This window comes from Numenius arquata, chromosome 24 (assembly GCF_964106895.1).
Source record: "Numenius arquata chromosome 24, bNumArq3.hap1.1, whole genome shotgun sequence".
Lineage (NCBI taxonomy): Eukaryota > Metazoa > Chordata > Aves > Charadriiformes > Scolopacidae > Numenius > Numenius arquata.
The window spans coordinates 2,743,727-2,765,427 of NC_133599.1; the positions used below are offsets into that span (position 1 = coordinate 2,743,727).

At 58.8% G+C, this 21,701-nt stretch overlaps 1 protein-coding gene across 1 annotated transcript; it reads left to right on the top strand.

Annotated features, from left to right (window-relative positions):
* The first annotated feature begins 2,899 nt into the window (after nt 1–2,899).
* On the top strand, nt 2,900–13,933 carry NUAK2 (NUAK family kinase 2). Its single transcript, XM_074163374.1, has 7 exons — nt 2,900–3,106; nt 8,187–8,307; nt 9,909–10,060; nt 11,024–11,089; nt 12,116–12,235; nt 12,585–12,717; nt 12,801–13,933. The coding sequence occupies exons 1-7, from the start codon at nt 2,900–2,902 to the stop codon at nt 13,931–13,933; spliced, it is 1,932 nt and encodes a 643-aa protein (XP_074019475.1).
* Nucleotides 13,934–21,701: the final 7,768 nt, after the last annotated feature.

Here is a 21,701-nt window from a genome sequence, read left to right on the forward strand (position 1 = left end):
AGAGGATCCTTATCAGTGGATTCCAGTGGACTTAGATCTGTGTCCCTTGACATTTCCATTAAAATAGGCTTCCTGAGCCAGTCTAGAACAAAAGCATACCTCAGCAAAAGCATACCTCCGGAAAAGCATACCTCAGGAAAAGCGTATCTCAGCCTACCTAGCAGCGACAGCCCTGAAAACTGCAGAAAATAATTTATCTGGTAGAAACAGAAAGAGAAGCCACCCCAGGCTTCCTTTCATCACCGTGGGGAAAGCCTCTGCAAAGCATTCTTATAAATCAGCGGGGCTATTAAACGTGTGCTTAAAGTTAAACGCCTGCTCAAGTGCTTTCTTGGACGGGTGGGCTCCACCAGGAGCGATCCCACAACTGGCGATGGCGTTCGTCCCTGGGCTCGCAGCGGCCGGGAGACACAGGCGCTTTCATCTCGAAGTCAAGTGAAATTGCTTTGTTTATTGCAATAAGGGAGGTTTGTACCTTCCCCCTTCAGCTCTTCTGCAATCTCTGGGCTGTGCCCGAACAGGATCCGATCTGTTTACTTTGACATTGAAATTACAGCAGTTTAGTTAATCTCATCTAGACCTTGTTTATCTTCCCTATGGGCCCTGCTGGTGCCGGCCACTTGCAGATTGAGAAGCAGCTCCTGTTACTGCACAGTGAATAATTCATTATTGCATCTCGGCTTCAGCACGGTGTCTTCTTCGAACATTCCCCCCCGCCTTCCATACTGGTGGGAGGTGACTAATTTTATAATGAGGAGAGAGATTCACCCATGGGTCACGGTGTGCTCAGCCTGGGGGGAGGTTTGAGGGTGGAAAGGATGCTGGGCCGGTCTGAAGCTGCAAGAAGTTGTTCATCCCTGACACCTGGTGAGGAACTGAGGAACGGAGGTGCCACATGGCCACTGGCAATAAAAATCAGGGGCACTGGCAGATACCTGTGTCCTAACTGTATTGAGATGGGATTTAATATTCAGCCCTTCCAGCAGCGCGGCAGATCCCAGCCAGGGATGTGCAGAAGTTTGGTGCGTGTCTCCAACACCTGGAGCTTGGTGCCCGTTGTTACAGCCACCCTGCAGGGCAGATGTCCCCAACGGGTCCTTATTTAATCTCACACCTGATAACCCAGATCGCAAGACCGTCCAGGGAACTGCGACGCCTGCCAGGGTCTCATCGTGACACAGGGACATGGCACGGCCACGATGCTCTGAGAGCTGGTGCTGGGCCATGGCACAGCCCCATCCTCTGCCCCCTGCCTGCTCGGGGACACAAAGCCCGCAGAGACGGGGGCCAAGGCTGGATTAAATCATCCCTCTCAGACGTTGGCGAGCCCCTGCTCTGCCTCACCCTGCCCCGAGCTGCTGGAAGTGGTGGGAAAATCCAGGTCTGAGCGCGGGGATGAGTAATGCTGGAGCTATCTCTTTCTTCAATCAATCCGGTGTGTCCTCACACATGCCAGAGCCGGGCAAGAGCTTTTGTTTTGGCTGCTTTGGGAAATAATTGCATTCTTTTAATATCTCAAAACAAAGATTTACCACAGGGGCAGAAAGACCACACGGGAAGGTGCTGCAGAATTAACCAGAAATGTCCGTAAAAAGCCTGCGCGTGGGAGTGCCGGAGCAGCCTGCAGACGTTTCCCCCCCGGCTCTGGTCATGGAAGACGCTTCTCCCTCCGAAGCTGCGTGTCCAGGAGGGCAAAGCATCCTCCTGTGGCAAGCATGGACAGGCTGCGCTTGCCCAGGCCTCTCCTCTCTCTGATTTTGCCCTCAATGCATATTTTTTTTCTGAAAGTCCTGGGTGCATTGTGGCTCCTTGTAGCAAAGCACATGTGTGCCTTGGCTGGTTGTACGTCTGTCTCCTTCTGTCCCCGCATCTCTCCTGGTGGGAGACACCCGGGAGCTTTGCTCTGCATCTTCCCAGTGCTGTGGTCCTCTCCTCTTCTCAGCCCTTGGATGCCAGTCTCTCCCTGCATCACCCCAACATCAGAAGGACACAGACCTGATGGAGCGGGTCCAGAGGAGGCCAGGGAGATGCTGCAGGGGCTGGAGCCCCTCTGCTGTGAGGACAGGCTGAGAGAGTTGGGGGGGTTCAGCCTGGAGAAGAGAAGGCTCCGGGGAGACCTTGGAGCCCCTTCCAGTCACTCAAGGGCCTCCAGGAAAGCTGGGGGGGACTCTGGATGAGGGAGGGGAGCCATAAGAGGAGGGGGAAGGGTTTGACACTGAAAGAGGGGAGATGGAGCTGAGATGTGGGGAAGAACTTCTTTGCTGTGAGGGTGGTGAGAGCCTGGCCCAGGTTGCCCAGAGAAGCTGTGGCTGCCCCATCCCTGGAGGGGTTCAAGGCCAGGTTGGAGGGGGCTTGGAGCAACCTGGTCTGGTGGGAAGTGTCCCTGCCCAGGGCAGGGGGTGGCACTGGGGGGGCTTTAAGGTCCCTTCCAACCCAAACCATTCTGTGATTCCATGATCATCTTCTGGAAAGTACTTAACTCCCCCCAGTCTGTGGGACACCCCTTTACACCCACTCCTAGCCCTGTGCCACCCCCCTTGTACCCTGCCTCTCTCCCTTGTCCCTGGGTTGCCTCTACCCCCCCTTCCCCCCGCGCACCCCTTCTTCGCCCCCAGCTTGTGCGTGCCCCCCGCACCCCGCCACCCCCTTGTCCCCGCGCTCCCCCCTACCCCCGCTGTGGGTCCTCTCTTTTCCCCGCCTTCTCCCCCTTCCGTGGGGTCTCCCCGCAGCCCGGGACCCCCCTCCCGGCTCCTCCTCGCACCGGCTCCCGGGCGGGGCGGCCGCCGCCGTGCGGCCAATGGGCGCGGGGGGGGGCGCGGCCGGCGGGGCCGCCGCATTTAGCGACCGGGAACGGGCCGGGCCGTACCGGGAGGAGGCGGCGGCGGAGCCGGAGGGCGGCATGGAGCGGGCGGCGGGGCCGGGGGCAGCGCTGGCCGCCTCGCTGGCCGAGGGGCTCATCAAATCTCCGCGGCCGCTGATGAAGAAGCAGGCGGTGAAGAGGCACCACCACAAGCACAACCTCAAGCATCGCTACGAGTTCCTGGAGACGCTGGGGAAGGGCACCTACGGGAAGGTGAAGAAAGCCCGGGAGCGCTCCGGGAAGCTGGTAAGGATCCCCCCCCCGCCCTTCAGTCTCCGTGCCCTTCCGTCCCCGGTGCATCCTCGTCGTGAGCTGGTGCGGGCCCCTGAGCATCCCGCTGCTCGGAGCAGCACGGCGCCGGTGAATCCCCCCTTTCCCCATTTCGCCCCGCTGCATCTCCGTTCCCCCCCCTCTCCTTTCCCCATTTCACCCCGCTGCATCTCCGTTCCCCCCCCTCTCCTTTCCCCATTTCACCCCGCTGCATCTCCGTTCCCCCCCCTCTCCTTTCCCCATTTCACCCCGCTGCATCTCCTCCGTCGTCCCCCCCATTTCGCCCCGCTGCATCTCCGTCCCCCCCCCCCCTCCTTTCCCCATTTCGCCCCGCTGCATCTCCGTTCCCCCCCCTCTCCTTTCCCCGTTTCGCCCCGCTGCATCCATCCATCCATCCCCCCCGTACCGGCTCTCCCGGCTCAGTGTGCGGGGAGGTTGCGGCGCTGCCGTCCCCGGGCCGGTGCCGCAGGCTCGGGGATAGTCCGGGGATAGCCCGGGGGTTGAGGGGAGGGCCTCGCACCCCCTCGGGGGGGGGGACCTCGCAGCTCCCCTCGCCCACTTGACCGCGTCGGGCTTCCTGGTGAAAGGACCCTGTAGGTACCCGACAGCGAAGAGCAAACATTGCTCTTGAGTCTGAAGGGTTTTCCCCTTCCTCTTGCCTCGGTTGAGGGGTGGGTTTGCCCGTTGGCCCCGGGCAGGGGTGAGGGACGCGACGGCAAAGCCCAGCCCCTCCGAGCCCCCAGTGTCTGATTGAAATTGTGATTTAATCAACGCCCCAGCCCCTCTGAAGCGAGTGGCTCTGCACAGTGCATGGCTCAACCCAGGGCACGGTGACCTGGTGTGCTGGAAGTGTGCAGGGAGAGGAGGGGGACCCTTAACCCCCCCAAAAGCGGGGTGCTGCCCCCTGGCCGCCCTGTCCTTCAGGAATCTGCAGGGGTTCAAAGGGCAAATCTGAAGGTGATTTCCTTGTCCTTGTCCAGTCCCCAGCACCATGCGGTGCGGGATGGGACCCGGGAAAGGCACTGGGACACCAACCCGTCTTGAGACCATGGGTGACAATGAGTGTCCCCCCGCGGGTGGCGAGACTGGCCCAGCAAGGTGCTGAGGGCTGAGCAGAAGAGCAGGGCGTGAGATCAGCTCACTAACGTGCCACAGAGGCACGTCAAGGAAAACAACTGTAAATCTGCGAGGTTTTGTTGTGTAACACGACAGCTCTTAATTAAGTCAGATCTGCCGTTTCCATTAGCCTATCTGATTCTGAAGAAGCTGCTGTTTTGCTGCATAATCAGGGCCTTGAAATGCAGCTTCCACCCACAGACCTCGAAGGATCCCTCCCCTCGGGCTGGGCGAGAGGACTTGGTTTTCCCTGTCTGCACCCAACGAAGCTCATCCAGGGAATCTTTAACTGCTGGAAAACTTACCTATCTGTGGCAGCCTCTTAGGACAGGGACTCATTTGTCTGGCAGCATTGCTCTATTATAATGCAAACTAAATACACAGGCCGATGGCTCTTCAATAAACGCTGGAGATAGTCAACGGCTGGACTAACTAGTACCTCGGCGAGGTGGCCATGTAGGAACAGGAGGCTTAACCACAAATCTCTCCTCTTCCCACAAATTCTTTCGTGTAGCACTCAGCGTTTCCGGACCTGTTTAATCTTCAGGCTTATCCTGAGCTGGGTAGTTATTTGCTCCTTCTCTAAGTGGCTTTCACTTCCTAAAGGCCGAGGTGTGAGAGCAGGTACTGCTGCCTCCGCCGGCTGCCCCTCCTGGGCTGCCTGGATCGCACGTTACCGGCTGGAGCTGCTCCGTGCATGGGTTTTGCCTCTGGCTAATCAGAAACTGCCTCTATCAGATGCACCCAAATATTGAACCATCTCGTTTTACCACCTAGCTCTCTCTTTTTTTTTTTTTTCTTTTTTTTCCCCTCTGAATTTTAACCAACCTCCCTGACCTTAGCTCAGAGCAAAGTGTGTCTCATCAGCTAGCAGACTGAAGGGAAGACCAGGGTCCTGCAGCTGAAGGATTTTTGGGGGACTTCATGAACATTTCTCATCTGAAAAAGACCCCTTGTTTTCTGGTTAGAAAGCCTTTGGGTGAAATGATGCTCACCCCTTCTGGTGGGTGCTTCTGCTGAGTGCCCTTCCCATCCTTGGAAAATTAAAATACCAAGCAGGTGGGGAGAGAGTTGCTGCTTCTTTTTCCTTTCCTTTTATTTATTTTCTTTTCCCCCCCGAGTCTTTTGGTTTGAAGATTGAGTGACCTGTGCCATGGTGGTGCAAACTGGCTCCTGCACCTGCTTGTATGGCAGCATCTGGCCTTTTTTTTTTTTTTTTTTTTTATTTTCCCTTCCCACCTGGTGTTTCTCCCAGCCTGGCTCCCCAGCCCTGGCTTGCAGCCAAGTCAAACAGAAAGAGGGACCTCCTGTGGGACTCCCTCGCAGGGTCAAAAACGTATTTGTGGGCTCGCCTGGTGTCAAGGGGGGAGGCAGCACCTGGAATATTCCAAAGCAGCAAAGCCGCTTTTCATCTCCAGCAAGGGGTGAACCCCGGTCTCTTCCGTAGTGGGTTGTAATCCATATTTCATGGAGCATGAAATGCCGCACTTGCAATCTGGAACAACTTCTAAAGTGCTGCCTGGGGTTGTAGCTTAATGCATCTTTCAGCAGCTGCTGAAAATACCTGTTCTGCCCCCAAAAAACTTTTAATTAAAAGCTTTTTTGACTTGGAAAGTACTCTGGAGTTCTCTAGGCTCCTGCAGCGGGACTTCTCGGGGCGGTTTCCTGCAGGAGATTCTTCTCATAGCATTGATGGTGGAGGCGGTGTGGAGGCTGTGGCAGTGTCTGTCCCTGAAGCTGCTGGTCCCCGTCTCCAGGGTGGCCGGGCACAGTATTTTCTGTCTTAAGGGGGCTGCCAGCCCTCTTGGGCAGGGGATGTTTTGGCACAAAGCCGCTTCTCGGCACCCCTGGGGAAGGATGGGATGGCCGAGGGATTAACCTCCCCGGCAGGACTTGACGGGCAGATAAATCATCCCACCCTGAGTGACTGGTGAGAGATGTGGACCCGAACAGTGCCGTGCCCTCACTGTGTGTTGTGCCTGACCGTTAGCAGGCAGCCCCTGGGGCTCTAACAGCGCCCTGAACCTGCTGGATGCTCCGTCTGCCTCAGAGGTCACTAATTGCCAGGCTCATTGGCGAGGGCGTTCTCCAACACTGCTGAATACAGCCAGTGGCATCTCCTAAGGCTTCCCGTGCTGGCAGCCTGGAGCCACTTTGTCTTTTGCTGGACAGTGGCTCTTGCCCCAAGCCCCAGCTCAGCGGTGTAGGTGTGTGAGCGTCTTGGTCAGCGAGCAAATGTGCTTCATGCAGCCCAAAATGCTGAGGGCTGGATGTCGAGCTTTAGTGGGGAGATGAATAGAGTGAGTCAACGGGAATTTGGGAGGGCAGGAGCGGGCTGACTTACTGCATAAAGGCTTTTCCCGCATTCTAGCAGGGGTCAAGTAATCAGCAAAAAAAAAAATTGTTAAACTTTAACCTGTTAACCTAGCACAAAGGTCAGGGAAAAGAATACCTGACTTTTGAGAAACTATTAGGCGCCTTCGGTATTGCTTTGTACAGAAACTTGGGCCTGGGTCATTGAACTTCCCTTGGCCAGAGTCCATTCTACTGGCTCCGTTCAGCCCTTGGGGCTGGTGCAGACGTGATGCTTCTCCAGGGCACAGGAGGCAACCCCTGCCCTGGCCAGTGCTGGCCTGAAGTGGCCCAGTGCAGCAGAGATGTCCCCTGGGGCCAAAGGGACTCTCTTGGCCATCTCTCATGTGCCCATCTGAGCCCTTAAAGTCGGGATGTCCTTCTTCCACGAAGTGGTAGCTGAGATCTCACCGCTTTAGCGTCTGGTGACTTGCTGTGGGTGCAATGGGTCTCCCTGAGCAAGGGTGGCAAACTTGCTCTGAGCCTTTTGCTGCTTGGCAGGATGGGTCTTGAGGAGCGTGGTTTCCGATTCCCCTAAATCAGAGGGAGATGACGCCAAGGGTCCATCTCACACCACCAGAGGAGGGTCCCTGCACAGCGGAGCCGTGAGCATCGCTGCTGTGCCGGCAGCTGGGGCTGGTGGGTGTCCGTGGCCCCTCTCCTGGTTGCTGGGAGACTGGTGTGGGGGTCTCTACAGGATTAATACTGTTCCGCATTCTTGTCTGATACAAAAAAAGAGGTTCTGCTGGATTCAGTTGTAAATTCAACCCTAGGAGCGCATTGTCTCTCCCCAGCCCCTTTGAAAGAGGATTAGAAGGCATCTATTCTCCAGCACTTACTCTTCTTTCTCCTCCCCTTTCAGTTTCCTTGTAGAGGATAACTTGAAAACCCAAGTGAAAGCCTGGAAAGCGGCTCACACCCCCAGCACTGGGTCTCCCAGCCGGCTGGAGCACAGTCCTGCCCTTAGGAGGGACCTCATCTTTAATACCAAACTCTCTTACCTCTACGTAGTCAGCTCCTTGAAATAAGTATTTGTGAGGAAAAAAAAAAAAACCTGTTGGGGTGTTCTCGATCGGTGTTTTTGTGGGTTTTTTTCATTTTCATGATCCCAAGATGACGTTGTTGTTATCTTCCAAGTCATGTGTGCAGGTCACATTCCGGTGGCTGGCTGCGGTCCAGTGGCGGCTGTAGCCTGGGACACAGTTCCTGTAATTCCCAGCATGTAAATGAGGAGCGGGGCTGTGGTACCTGTGGGAGGAGGCTCGGGGAGCCCCTCTGGTAGGAGCTGGCAGCAGGTTTCCTTTGGAGGGGGAGGCAGAGGGAGCTTCTCCCTTGTGCTCAGCAACAGTATAAAAACCTAATTGATAAAATTCACTTTTACTGGAGTTGCTTCAGTGGAGTGGTGCAGCATGGCCCTTGGATACCCAGCAGGCCTGGGTGGAGAAGTGGGGCCATTGATCTTTGGCTTGTGAGCCCCTTCCCTGAAAAGGGGGGTGGGTTTCATGCTCTGCAACAGGCTTTGGAAAGCTGCGATGCTCCTGTTCCCCCCCCCAGCAGGGTGACCCTCTGTGCGTGTGCTCCCCCGCAGGTGGCTATCAAGTCAATCCGGAAAGACAAAATCAAGGATGAGCAGGATCTTGTCCATATCCGGAGAGAGATTGAGATCATGTCCTCCCTCAACCACCCCCACATCATCGCTGTCCATGAAGGTGAGCTTTCCTCTTTTCCTCTCTTTTCCTCTCCTCCTCCTCCTCCTCTCTTTTCCTCTCCTCCTCCTCCTCCTCTCTTTTCCTCTCCTCCTCCTCCTCCTCTCTTTTCCTCTCCTCCTCCTCCTCCTCTCTTTTCCTCTCCTCCTCCTCCTCCTCTCTTTTCCTCTCCTCCTCCTCCTCCTCTCTTTTCCTCTCCTCCTCCTCTTCCTCTCTTTTCCTCTCCAGCAGCATCCCTGGGGGGGCTGGGTACCGGGACAGGCTCTGGGGTCACTGCTCTCCTCCCTCAAGCAGAAGCTGTTTGCTGTTGCCTGTGCCGTGCCAGTGACTCAGCGCCGGCGGGGAGAGCAGATGCTGCCGGGCTGTGGTTTCCCCGCCTGCGTCTCGAGCAGCGGCGAGGGGAAATACCTGCTCCAGAAATAGCCGCTTCCCGTCCCATCCCCTCCCGCCCGGAGGGGGAAGCTGGCTCTAAAAGTTTACATGATCTTTTTGAGGCTCAGAAACCTCAGTTCTGCTGCTGGCGAGAGGCTGTGCCGTGGTGGGGGAGCTGGTAACCAGGGTCCTCCCAAAACCTGGTGCCGTGTGTGGCTGTGATCATGCTGGATGCTCACCCCAGCCATGGGAAAGGCACGTTCAGGGAACCAGCAAGTGCTGGAGTGGTGGGAATCTCTGTGGCTCCGCTCTCAGCCCGAGGCAGGAGCTAATCTCAGCACTTGAGTACTTATTTCCCTCCCCTGGGGCACGGGAAAACCAAACCCCAGGGTGCTGGGAGAGCTCCTGGGCTCAGCTTTATGGCCAGGGCTGGGCTTTGCTCCCCAGGTGTCGGGGCAACCCCAACCCAAGGGGGGTTTCTCGAGTTCTAGTTCTGACCAGACTTGGAGCAGCTCTCCAGCTGGATCAGTCTTTGCTTAAACACCGAGTCCTTTGGCTGTGGACCCCCTGGCGTGCCCCGTGCTCTTCAGGGCTGGCTCTACCGGGGTTCACCATGCTGTGCCGGAGTGTGGCCAGTGCCTGGGTTATTGCCACCTCGCTGGCTTACGTGAAGTATCCAGAGTCCTTTTGTCCTCTAAACAAAAGCAGTTCCTACGCGGTGTTTGCAAGGACTGAGTCACGCTGACTGCTGGAATTCAAAAACACTGAGGTAGCTTTCTGCAAACAGGAAGAAAACACTCCATCTCTCGGCTGGAGCTGGAGTGATGTTGGGAGCGATGGGAACACGCAGAACGGCCACTGGGCCACGCCAGCCGGTAGCTCCATCGCCTTCCCCCTTGGCAGGGCTCTATCCAGCAAAGAACCACGCGCCTTAGTCACCTCCTGGCACAGCAGAGCCCTTTCTCCTCTGCTCTGTGGCTGCAGAGGCTGCTTGGCCAGCAGCCCTGGTGGCACTGTGGGACACGGGTGCCAGCTCTAGCTGTCCCCTGCCTGACCACAGAGCAGGTACCTACAGAAACCCTGACACCTCCTGTTTTGCAAAACGGACCGAGGGCACAGGCGGTGGGGTGGGCAGTGTGTTAGGGTTGCTCATGCTCGTTAAAAGGCATGTGTTAATAAGTCCCCTAGCTCTGAGCATCCCTCTTAGCATGTGGCTTCCTGTCTCTGTGCAGTGTTTGAGAACAGCAGCAAGATTGTCATCGTGATGGAGTACGCCAGCAAGGGGGACCTCTACGACTACATCAGCGAACGGCAGCGGCTGACGGAGCAGGAGGCACGTCACTTCTTCCGGCAGGTCGTCTCGGCCGTCTACTACTGCCACAAGGTGGGTCGACATCATGCTTCCCACTGCCTTCCCGGGGAGAAAATGGGGGGGGATCGGCTCCTGAGTGCAGCAGCCAGGACTGGGAAAGGTTCCAGCGCCCGATGGGGAAGCTCAGCCTGGGCTGGGAGGTGATGGGAGCTCGTGGCCGTTGGCCTTTCCCAGGAAAGGGGTTAATCCTGCCTCTTATCTGAAGGGTGCGGCAGAGGCAGAGCTTGAGTGGCTTTTGGAAAGTTCTTGCCTTGTTTTCCCGCTGCTGCCGTGTGGGGCTGAGTAACCCCAACGGGGAGTTATTGACTCCTGTCCCACCCTCCCAGAGGGAGACACCCAGGCTGCTGGGGCTGAAAGCCAAGCCCTTGGTCACCCATCTTGTCCCCTGAAAGGGATGTGAAGCTGTAGGGCCCTGTCCCAGGCTGTGGGATGAGCCGTGCCCACCCTGGAGGGACCCTCAAGCCTGTGGGTCTCCCTGGAGGATGCTCTAAGGCTGTTCCTGGTCATGCCTTGGTCCAACGTGCCCTTGGCAGGGAGGGGGGGTTGCAGGGCACCTCCTGAACCCAAAGCAAATCGGGGTCTAGCCTATCTGGGCTGCAGCAGGTCCTGGCAAAGCACAGAGCTGTACCCACTGTGCCCTGGGGGGGCTGGCACCCCCGGCTCTCAGGGGTGCATGGCTGGGCAGGGTGCAGGAGCCCAGCGTGGCGCCAGGTGCGGGGTGCTGGTGTGGTTGCCGCCCTGCTCGTGCTCCTAAACAGCACAGCGAGCTGGTAGCACCCATGTCAGGACGTGGCTTATGGCCTGTCCTCATCCATGCACCCGGTTATTTACTGCTCCTCTGATTGCCGTCAGCATGTCCTGTTTGCGTGCCACCGTGCTTGTGAACGGCAGTGACCTCCCCACGCTGCCTGACTTTCCCTTCCTCAAACAACGCTGTAAACCAAACCCGGCTCTCCCTTCCCTCCCCTCCCACAGAACGGGATCGTGCACAGGGACCTGAAGCTGGAGAACATCCTTCTCGATGCAAACGGGAACATCAAGGTGAGAGGCAGGCAGAGCCTGGCCGGGCTTTGGGTGTCACCCAATAAGGGGGTCCAAGGGATGCTGCCCAGCAGGGATGGACTGGGGGTGGCCACAACACCCTGGTCCCCACGGGGCATGTGGTTCTCCACAGCTCTGGGAAGCATCTCTCGGCTCTGGGACCACTGGCATCGCCTGCATGTTGCTTGCCTAGGAGATGGGGAGCCAGGAGGGTGCCCATACGTGCCCACTGCTCTCCGTGCCTGGTAGCTGAGCAGGAGAGGAGAGCCTTGGTGCTGCCTGTTAAAGCCATAAACATATTATCTGACTGCTGATAAGAGGGCAAAGTCTGAATGCTGAGGTCAATGCACGACCAGCTGGATAAGAGAGGTCTCTCCCACTGAAAGTCCCGGTTCCCTACGTGCCAGCCAGGCTGGCAGAGGGAGGTGTGGGGCAGCTCCTGGCTCCGCTGGCCCCGAGCGATGCTTTTTGCCTCGGCCGGGAGCGCTGCAGCCGGGAATCAGTGCGGCTGGGGATAAACAGGCTGCGGGGCTTTATCTCTGTAAGGGGCGGTTTTGCAATTGGGAGCTCGCAAGCAGGGACTGTACCTTCTGCTCACTGAGAGGTGACGGGCGTAATGAGGATAATGAATGCCTGTGTGCTAGGTGGAGCAGATAGGGGCTGAAGCAGCCTCCTGTGGCTGTGAATGAGCTGGAGGAGAGCCCGGCAGCTCTCCCTCTAACCACAGCTTTGCAGCCACCTCTGTTCCCAGCACACCGGTGATGGGGCTGGGAGGGCAGAGCCTCAGGGAAGCTGCTGCCATGGCTGGGATGAGTTTTCTAGGACGGGGAGAGGGTTTGGAACAGTCTTGTAGGTGGAAAACTGGGATGCTGCTGCTCCCCAAGGAGACTGAGGGAACCCAGGACCATGATGCCAAGGGCAGCCCTGGATTCAGCCAAGCCTGGAGCTTGAGAGCTTTGGGTGGCAATGCTGCTTCACCCACAAAGGGGAACTTTGCTGCTCTAACGGCTGTCAATGTCTCTCTAGATTGCAGACTTTGGCCTGTCCAATGTTTACCAGCAGGACAAACTTCTGCAGACTTACTGCGGCAGCCCTCTCTACGCATCCCCCGAAATCATCAACGGGAGGCCGTACAAGGGCCCAGAGGTGGGTTGTGCCTCACCCCCTGCGTGTTAGGATGTTTTTCTGCCTCTTTACTGGGTCTTGGGAAAGCACTGGGTGTTTTCCCAGCAGAGAATTGCGATCAGAGCCCCCGTGTGTGTGGTTTGGGGTACCAGGCCCCCTAAGACCAAGAGCCACATGGTCAGTGTGTGGCAGCGGCGGTGGGATGCAGGTGGCTGGAGCTGCCCCGTGCTCTGTCCTCCCCTGTGGCCGCTGCCACCCTGGGAGCTGCTGCTGAGGCTCTGGTTGGGGGGGGGGGTCCTGTCCATCCAGGGTGGGGGCCAGGGCAGCCTGGTCCTGCTGCCCCCTCCAGGCTCATCTCTCCCTCTGGCAGGTGGACAGCTGGTCCCTGGGTGTTCTCCTCTACATCCTGGTCCATGGCACGATGCCCTTTGATGGCCACGACTACAAGACTCTGGTCAAGCAGATCACGAGTGGGGACTACCGGGAGCCCACAAAGCTGTCAGGTAGCAGACCCCCACCACCCTGTGCATCCCCCCCACTTCCCCACCCCATGCTCCCTTAGGTGACTGACCTGCCTCTTCCCCAGATGCCTGCGGGCTGATCCGGTGGATGCTGATGGTGAACCCAGAGCGCCGTGCCACCATTGAGGACATTGCCACCCATTGGTGGGTGAACTGGGGCTACAAAATGCCCATCGGGGAGCAAGAGCTGCTGCGGGAGAGCGAGTCCCCCCTGGCCACGGTGGCAGAGTGGCTTCGCCGTTCCTCCCGGCCCCTCCTGGAGAACGGCTCCAAGGTGCGATGCTTCTTGAAGCAGCACATCCCCGGTGTGGCCCTGGAGCGGCAGCGCTCCCTCAAGAAGTCCAAGAAGGAGAACGACGTCTCCCATGCGCTGCAGGAGGTGGCCCTGGCCCCGGAGAACCCCTCCAAATCCATCCTCAAGCGGCCTAAGGGCATCCTGAAGAAGAGAAACTCCTGCGAGCAGAAGGTGCCCGGCCCTGGTCCTCCACCAGCAGCACCCATGGGAGAGGTGAGGGGTGAGGATGGTGAGGTGGCCACTGCAGGTCTCACCCGGATCCTGTCCTCCGGGATGCTGCCTTGCAGCACGGGCATTGGAGCGGTGCCCACAGCCATGCCCAAGAAGGGAATACTGAAGAAGCCCTCGACGAGGGAGTCAGGGTATTACTCGTCCCTGGAGTGCTGTGAGTCCGGGGATGTCCTGGATGCGGGGAGCTTGGACCTTGATGGGAGCGTGTTTGCTGACAACCCCTCCCCGGACAAGGGTCCCCAGGGTCTCCCTGCCCGTCGGAAAGGCATCCTTAAGCACAACAGCAAGTACTCCTCCAGCAGCACCGAGCCAGAGAGCCCTCCTGGACAGGGCTTCAGGGGCTTCAGCGAGGTGCCCCTGCCCCAGGCGCCCCGCGCCCGCCCATCCAGTGCCGTGAGTGAGGACAGCATCCTCTCCACAGAGTCCTTCGACCAGCTCGACCTGCCCACCCGTGTCCCCCACAGCGGCGGGGGCATGCGGGGCTGCGTCTCTGCCGACAGCCTCCTCCGGCTGGAAGAGGAGGAGGAGCTGGAGGAAGGGCGCAGGCTGCGCCGCTGGACTGTGACCCATTGCCGGAACCCCCTGGCAGAGAGCAGCTTGTCCCTGACGGGCTGTGACAACGTCACCGAAGTCTACCGGCGTGCTGTGGCCATTGGCATGAAGCTGAGCTGAGGGCACCTCCCGGCAGGGCTCCCCTGGTGGTGTGTGCTGCGGAGGGGACCAAGACCCCCTGCCCAGGGGCTGTTGGTGCTGCTGAGCCATGTCCCACGTATTTATTTTGCAGCTCGTGCCCCTCGGGGAGCAGAGTGGGTGCAGGTGGGGAGGGAGCTGCGGTGGCTGTGGGGTATTGGCCTGGGGGGGGGACTGACACCCCAGTGCCAGGACATTAAATGGACCAAAGCCCCGAGTGATCTCCCACTGCCCCCATGGAAGGAGTTGGGGGATCCCAGAGGCTTCTTGCTGCCGTCCTCCCCTCTCAAACAGGCTCATCTCATCCCGGGGGGGGGAACCAAGGGGTTGGGGGGATTATTTTTTTTTCTTTGCACTGTGGTTTTTTTTTTTTTTGTTTGTTTTTTGGCTGCACATGGTAACGGATGGGGCAGGATATACCTCAAACAAACTGGAGATGTAGCAGGGCGCTGGTGAGAGGTGCTGCCCTGGCTGCTGCCTGCGGGCTGGGCTTCGGGACATGCTGGCAACGGGGTCCAAACCCCCCAGGCCCCAGCTCTTCCCTCTCCTGCACTGAGAGACCCAACTGGATCTGGCCGAAACCCCAGTCTGAAAACATGCTCTGATGCCAACATCTTTATATTATTTTTTTTTTCTTTAATGTTGAAAGGAGGAAAAAGAAGTGCCTTTGGTGAGGCACCACATCTTTATTTATTGCCTTTGTCCGAAGTGATGTAAAACTTCAGCAGCACGCGATGTGTCTGGCTCCATAACGGCCTCCCAGATGTTTTTTGGGGGGGGGGGGAGGGGGCAGGTGGAGGTGTCCATGCCCTTGTCTCCTGTGCCGCACGTTGAAGCTCCGTTGCACTATTGCCACGTGTTCACTGGCCCTTTCCCTTCTCCGGGGTGCATGTGTTTCCCCCTCCTTCCTACAAAGTGGTCTTGAGAAAACCATTAAATTAAAAGCAAATGTTCAATCTGAGTTGTTACCTTGATTGCGGTGCCTTTGCAGCTTGGGGGAGGGCAGGGAGGTGCGATGGGGGGGGCTGCTGCCTGTCCCTGGCTGGTGGCTCCTGTGCTGCTCCCAGTGGGATGGGGCTGTGCACGGTGCTGTGTCTCGCTGCAGTACAGGTGAGCAGGAGATACAGAACGTGTGCCCAGAGCTAAGACCTCTGTGCAGGGTGTCCTTGGCCCCTCCAGGGCTCCAGCATGTGCCCCTTCTCCAGCGCTGAGGCTGCTGGTGGGCTTAAACTGGTGCCTCCCCCAGCACTTGGCATATCCCTCATGTGGGGGCTCAGCAGGCACTGGGAAGGTGACCGGCTGTAGATTTTTAAGGCTGTGGGGGCTGGCTGGAGGCAGGACCTGCTGTCGGGGTACCATGGTGCGGGGATGCTGCCAATGCTGTGCCCCTGAACCAGAGGGCAGAGAACCACCAGTGCCCAAAGTTTAGGGGAAAGCTGTGATGGAAATGGATGACTGCTGAGGATGATGGACCTGTCCCCGCTGCAGGCAGCTCTGTCCCAGCTCCACTTCCAAACTCCTTCCGCAACGCTGGTGGTGCGTGGGTTTAGGTTTGTGAAATATCTGCAGGGCTTGGTGGCAAGGAGCTGCCTCCTGGGCAGCTGCCATCTCCCCTTGCAGTGCCTGCAGGTGCCTCTGATGGAGAAAAGACTGAGGGAGGCTGAGCCCCAGCAGCCAGAGCTCAGCTGTGACACGTACCACAGGGCTGTCACTTCTCCAGCCCTTTCCCCCACCCGCCTTCCTTTATCCCCTTCTCCTGCTGTGGCATTGAAACCACTTTTATTGCTCTATAAAGCCCTGTAACGATTTCCCATTTCCAGTTGGGTTAATAGGAAACATTTCAGGTCCCCTCTGCCCCCACGGCGGAGAGGCGCAGGGGCAGGGTGGCAGGGCTGCCTGCCAGGAATGCTGCCCCTCATCCCGTAAGCCCTGGGGGGCCACGCAGACTCTGCCCCCCGCCGCGCATTCCCCGCGTGCTTCCCGCGCCATTAAGAAACGCTGGAGAGCTTAAAGCCGCTCCGAGGGCATCCAGCTTAGTCCGGGCAAAGTTCCGGTGCCCCATGGACTGCCGAGGTGGGATGGGGTGAGCTGGGGGGTGCAGCACCCATGGGTCCGGGGCACAGAACATCCTGAGGTGGGGGGCAGGTGGGGCTGAGTCTTTAACAGTCACTGAGGGACAGAGGCTCCTTTTTGGAGAGTGTCTGTGGGTTTGGTTTCTGGAACATCCTGGGGTGCTGCGGTCCTGTTTCATTAATGATTTGCAAGAAAACATTCTTGCATGCTGGGCTTCAGAGCCGGGCTGAGCTGCGGCAGCTCGGGGGGGGGACGGACACCACATGGGTGGGAGGCAGGCACTGACCACCCCATCACACGTGTCCTGGCCGGTGGCAGCTGCTCTTTGCATGGGTTTGGGAGCCGTGTTTCAGTCGGCTCAGCCCACCTCTGGCTTGTGGTAGCCCCCTGGGGCTTTGGTGCCCCTGCCCTCCCTGTCCTGGGCCACAGCGTTGTGCAAGGGTAGTGAGAGCCTGGCCCAGGTTGCCCAGAGAAGCTGTGGCTGCCCCATCCCTGGAGGGGTTCAAGGCCAGGTTGGAGGGGGCTTGGAGCAACCTGGTCTGGTGGGAGGTGTCCCTGCCCGGGGCAGGGGGTGGCACTGGGTGGGCTTTAAAGTCCCTTCCAACCCCAACCATTCTGTGATGCTATGAAATGTCGTCAGAGACTCCCAGGGCTGGATGAGTGGGTGAAGGAGGCAATCTCAGCCCGAAGGCACCTCGGAGGCAGTGGGAGGGGGCCGTAAAGACTGTTCCCCATCCCTGTTGGTGCCCCCCTCCCCACACCGTGCCCATGCTCCCGGCATTCCGCCGCCAGCCCTTGGAAACGCTCCTTTCATCCCAGCCCTGATTTCCGCTGCCTCTGCCCCCCGCACGGCGGCTGCCCCCCACAGCCGGGGGCTGAGCCCCCCCTTTCAGGCCACGACTATTATTAACAGCTCCCTTTTATTCAGCCCTTTCATCCCGAGGATTCACAAACCCTCTGCTTCCCTCCTGCCTCCCAAGCTCCTGGGAGCTGCTTAGCGCAGCCCCCATCCCCGCCGTGGGTGTTTGAGGCAGTTGCAAATGACCTCAGCGGCGTTTTACTGAGAAAATGCCGTTTTTTTGGGGGGGTGACTTCAGCTGACCTCCCGCCTTTGCTGCCAGCGCAGGGCAGTGCTGCCTCGGCGTGTGGGAGCGGAGCTGTGCTCCTGCCAGGCTGGCTTGGGGGAGAGGGAAACGGGGAGAAACACCCAAAGATAAATTGTCCCGGCTGACGAGGTAATGCTGGAGGGCCGGGAGCACAGCGTGGTGCCCTGTGGATTTATGCCAACTGGTCCAAGCTTCCCTTGTCACTGCCCCACTGCAAGAGCCGTGGCTGCTGGGGGACTGCCTGGACCCCTTTCTGCTGGTCCTCGGGGTGCTGGTTTTTTACTGGGGGCAGCTGGTGCGTCCCCACGGGCTGCACCCCAGGGACTGGTGCTGTGGATGTTGCCAGAGAGCAGGTGGGGGCATTTTCAGGCATGAAAATTGGGCATTTCCAGGAATTTTTCAGGCGCTGGGCTGCAGCGGATGGCACGACTGTGGCTTGGTGGGTGACTTGCACCCCAGTCGTGCTGCACCGTGCACCAGCCCAGACCTACAACCCCAGCTCACCTGGGGGGTGTTGCAGGAGCCACATCCCCGTGCAACATCCATGAGCAGCCCCAGTGCCCGTGTGCCCTGAAAAGGGGGAGAAAAGGGTGGTTTTGGGCCGAGGTGGCTGGAGGAGGGGAAGCGAGGGCACTCCCAGCGGTCCTGCCCAGGCCAGGCTGGGTTTCTTGGTAGAGGGGAGCTGTGGGCGCTCCCCTGGCCCCGGGGAGCTGCCGGGGCCCTGAGTCACCCCCACGGCGCCGCGCTCCTGCCCGGGCTTGTGCCGGGGAGCCCGGATGCGCCGAGCCCATATTTGGGGCTCAGAGCAGAGCAGGCTCGGGGCAGGGGGGGATGCGGTGTGGGAAGGGAGACGTGCCTTCTTGGGGGGGGGTGGGTGCCTGTGACCCCCAGGGATAGCCCACAGCAAATGCCACTTGCACAGAGCTGTTGAGAAAGCAGCTGCAAATAGCACAGGGTGCAACTGGCACCTCTGCTTCCAAAAACCATGCTCATATCGGTGGGAAGGAGACGGTGGCAGGGCCACAGCCTGCCCTCGTTAGTGACTGGCTCCTAATGATGCCCAGGACAAGCAGAATCCCAAGGAAATGCGGGTGGATGCCCCAGGTGCTCTGGGGTTTTCCTATCAGCTGCCTGCTGGCTGTCATCTCCCCGACAGGGTGACCAAGTCATGCCGCCGTTCCTTCCTGTTGAAATCTCCTGTTGTTGGTTTTCTTTTCCTCAGGTTTTTCTGCTTGAGCATTTTTTTGTCTGTCTGACGCATCGTGGGCCCAGAGCCAACAATATTTCTGAGACATTTTGCCGTAACTTTGAGTGCCAGAACAATTAACACAACAAAGTTTAGATGTTTCTTTTGCATGTGATGCTTTCAAAGTAAGGCTTTTTTTTTTTTTTTTTTTTTTTTTTTTAAGGTGCCTCCACTACTACCTGTTTGATTGCTGTATTTCTTTGAAGATCTGAAGAAGAGAAATCCCCACATGAAAGTCCTCCCGTCTTCAATGGCACTTTGCTGCAGCCTGGAGCGGCCGAAAAAGGGGAGAAAGCAGCACCCGGAAACTTTGATCCTGTTTCCCAGGAGCACAAGGAATGGCTGCATCACATCTGAGCCTGAGACTTCAAAATGTAATCCCAGCCCCTGCTGGGGACCCAGATAACTGAGCGCCGGTAGCCACCCTGAAGCCTCAGAGCCCTCCTGAAGCCCTGGTGGTGCTGCTCAGGCTGCTGGGTCTCGCCGGAGGAGGCAGCCCCTGGGATTTCTCCGAGCAGGATGGCTCTGCCCATCTATCCCGAGCAGCAGCTCGTCTGTGCACTGGGGCTGTGGTCCTCCCTGCAGCAGGACGGGGCAGAGGGGATCGGGGAGGATGAGGATGCTGTGCTCTGCCGGCACTGCTGGAGCGTGGCTTGCAGCTGAGGGACCGTCTGGCCGCCTCCTGTCCCCCCTATCATTTGCAGGGCCATCCACCCCATCGTGCCTGCCGGGAGCTGATGGGATGTGAATGCCACACTCGCATCGTGGGGACCCACAAGTGCTCTCACTGCGTAGACAGCATCCTGCCCATCCCTTGCCAAGTCCTTACAGGGGCCAGACACAGCTGCTTGGGCAGCTGCCACACGGCAATAGAACCCCCAAAACGCTTCCCAAGTACTTCATATATGTGCAAAGCAGCCCGGGGAGGCACGAAGCTGGCGGGGCTCCCACAGAGACACGGCAAACCAGCCGTGCTGGATGGACCGCCTGGCTGCTATCGCCCGGCGAGAGCGGGGCTGCCACCGGGCTCTGCGGGGACCTGGCACACCCAGATGCTGTCTCCCTGCCAGGCTGCCAGCGTGGCCCTCCCCGCCGGAGCCGGCTGAACCGCTTTCTCCGGGTGCAGGCTCCGGCTTCTTGCAAAAGCAGGTGAGGCAAGAAAGGAGCCCATTTTCCCGGAGGCAGCGGCTGAGGAGGTGGGGGAGACACACACACACACACACACCAGGGCTCACACGCCGGGCAGTGCCGCTGCAGGGAGTTCCCAGCCGGGATGCAAACCTTGCTCCTGACGTGGCAATGGTGTCCCAACCTATGCAAACCCCACGAGGAAGAAGCAGGCCTGCTGGGCAACTCCGCGGTAGGTCTTGTGGGGAGATGGGTACTGGCGTTCCCATTTCACACCCGAAGAAGCTGGAGTCACGCAGTCACTCGGGTGCCTGAAGATGCAAAGCGTGGCCTCACTGGATTGTCAGGACTGCCTCAGCTGGCTGCGTACCAGCCTGCCGAATTCAGGACCCACCAGGTCCAGCCCTTTCAAGAAACTCGTCTGGGTGCTTCTTTGCATTCACAGGCAACCAGATACGCTGGGAAAATCACCCTCCCCTGCAGCTCCCAGCGGTCCCGCACTCCTTTCCCATGTGAGACACGGGACACGCTCCCTCACGGTGCTGGGCTGGGCGATGGAGGCTCCCAGACGATGCAGAAATGGCTCGGTAGGGGCGTTTTGGAGCCTCCCGCTCCCCCCGTGCTGGCTAATGGCAGCCCTGTGCCCACCACCGTGCAGACCCAGCTGGGAGGGTCGTGGTGTTGGGGTGCAGCCCTGCTCGGGATCTGGCTGGGTCTGGTGCACCGGCCTCACAGGACACCTGCCTGGCCAGAAGGGTGCTCGCAATGTGGAGACGTCATCGTGGTGATGCAGTGGTGAGAGAAGGTGTTGCAAACCTCCGTGTCCCACGGGGCCACCTGAGTCACTGCACTGTCAGGGTTTCGCCCCAGATGGGCCACCCCAGGGACCCGAAGGATGACGGCCAGTGGTTTGCGCAAACCTGCGGTGCTCCGTGAGCACCCATGAGGGTGCCTGCGGCCGGGGAGCTGCCCACGGTGCAACCCCACACCTCTGCGCCCTGCCTGCACCTGCCTGCGTCTGCCTGCAACACCCTGCCCTGGCCAGCGGCGAGGGCACCAGCCCACGGGCAATGGGGACGGGAATGGCAGAGCCAACACAGACCCTCCAGAAGGCTGGGGGGGTGGGTAGCAGGACCCTGTGCCTTTGGCCAATTTGGTGCCTGGTGGGGGGCACCAAACATTTAATTTGATTACAGTTTAATTTTGAATTACGGTGGGACCTGTGCAGCATGAGAGTGACCGGCACAACCAAGCTATGGTCTCAGCTAAGGGTGCCCTTACGATAAGGCACTTTGAACGGGTGCTGCCCCTTCCCTGGTGGCTCTTGCCAGGCAGGAGGCAGCCGGGGAGACAGCACGGACCCCCCCCCAGCCTCCACCACGCTCGGATCGACCTGCGGGTCCGGGCAGCCCTCGGGGAGCTACATGATCAATTATTTTTCTAATCTTATCTAGCTGCCTTTCTCCTGCTTTCTCTTGTGTGCCTTTCTCTCCCGGCCTTCCCCTCCCTCCCCTGCGCTTTGTAGCCGCCCGACAGCCCCGCTTCCCCCCTCCAGCCCTTCCCTTTGATCCTAGGAAGAAGCAATTGATCCTCCTTATCTTTATTGTGGTAGAGACATTCCCAGCACTGCCCTTAATTAAATTCCTCTTAATTTTCTTCCGTGAGCCTTTCTTTCCCCCAACCCCAGACAAGTATTTATTTTCAAATGTGAAATTAAATTATTAGATTGGCCATGAGTATAAGAGGAGCCGGATCCACCAGGGCTCTGCTCCTCGGGGCTCAGGGGGCAACCTCGGGGCTTTCCCCCCTCTCTCCCACCCTGTGCTGAGCCGTGGGCTGCCAGGTTCACAAGAGCTCGAGGTGTTGCTGTTCACCCCGTGTGTCCAAGTGTGGGTGCGCGGGGTGAGGAGCTGAGGCTCGGGGGCTGGCAGACCCCCTGCTGCTGCAGAGCCTGGGACCAGCCTGTGGCAGAGGGACAGCACATGTCCCACAAGCATCGGCCTTTCCAAAGCCTGGTGTCACCGGGAGCTGCTCCACGGTGTGGCTGATGTGTCTTCGGTGGCTTGCAGGTGATGTGCATGGGAGCCCTGGTCCCCCTGCCATCGGCAGCAGCCCCAGAGGGGGAGACAGTGTCTCAGCCCACGGCTCCTTCCCCCCCTTTCCCTGGCCACGGGAAAGCAAAGTGAAGGTGCAGGTG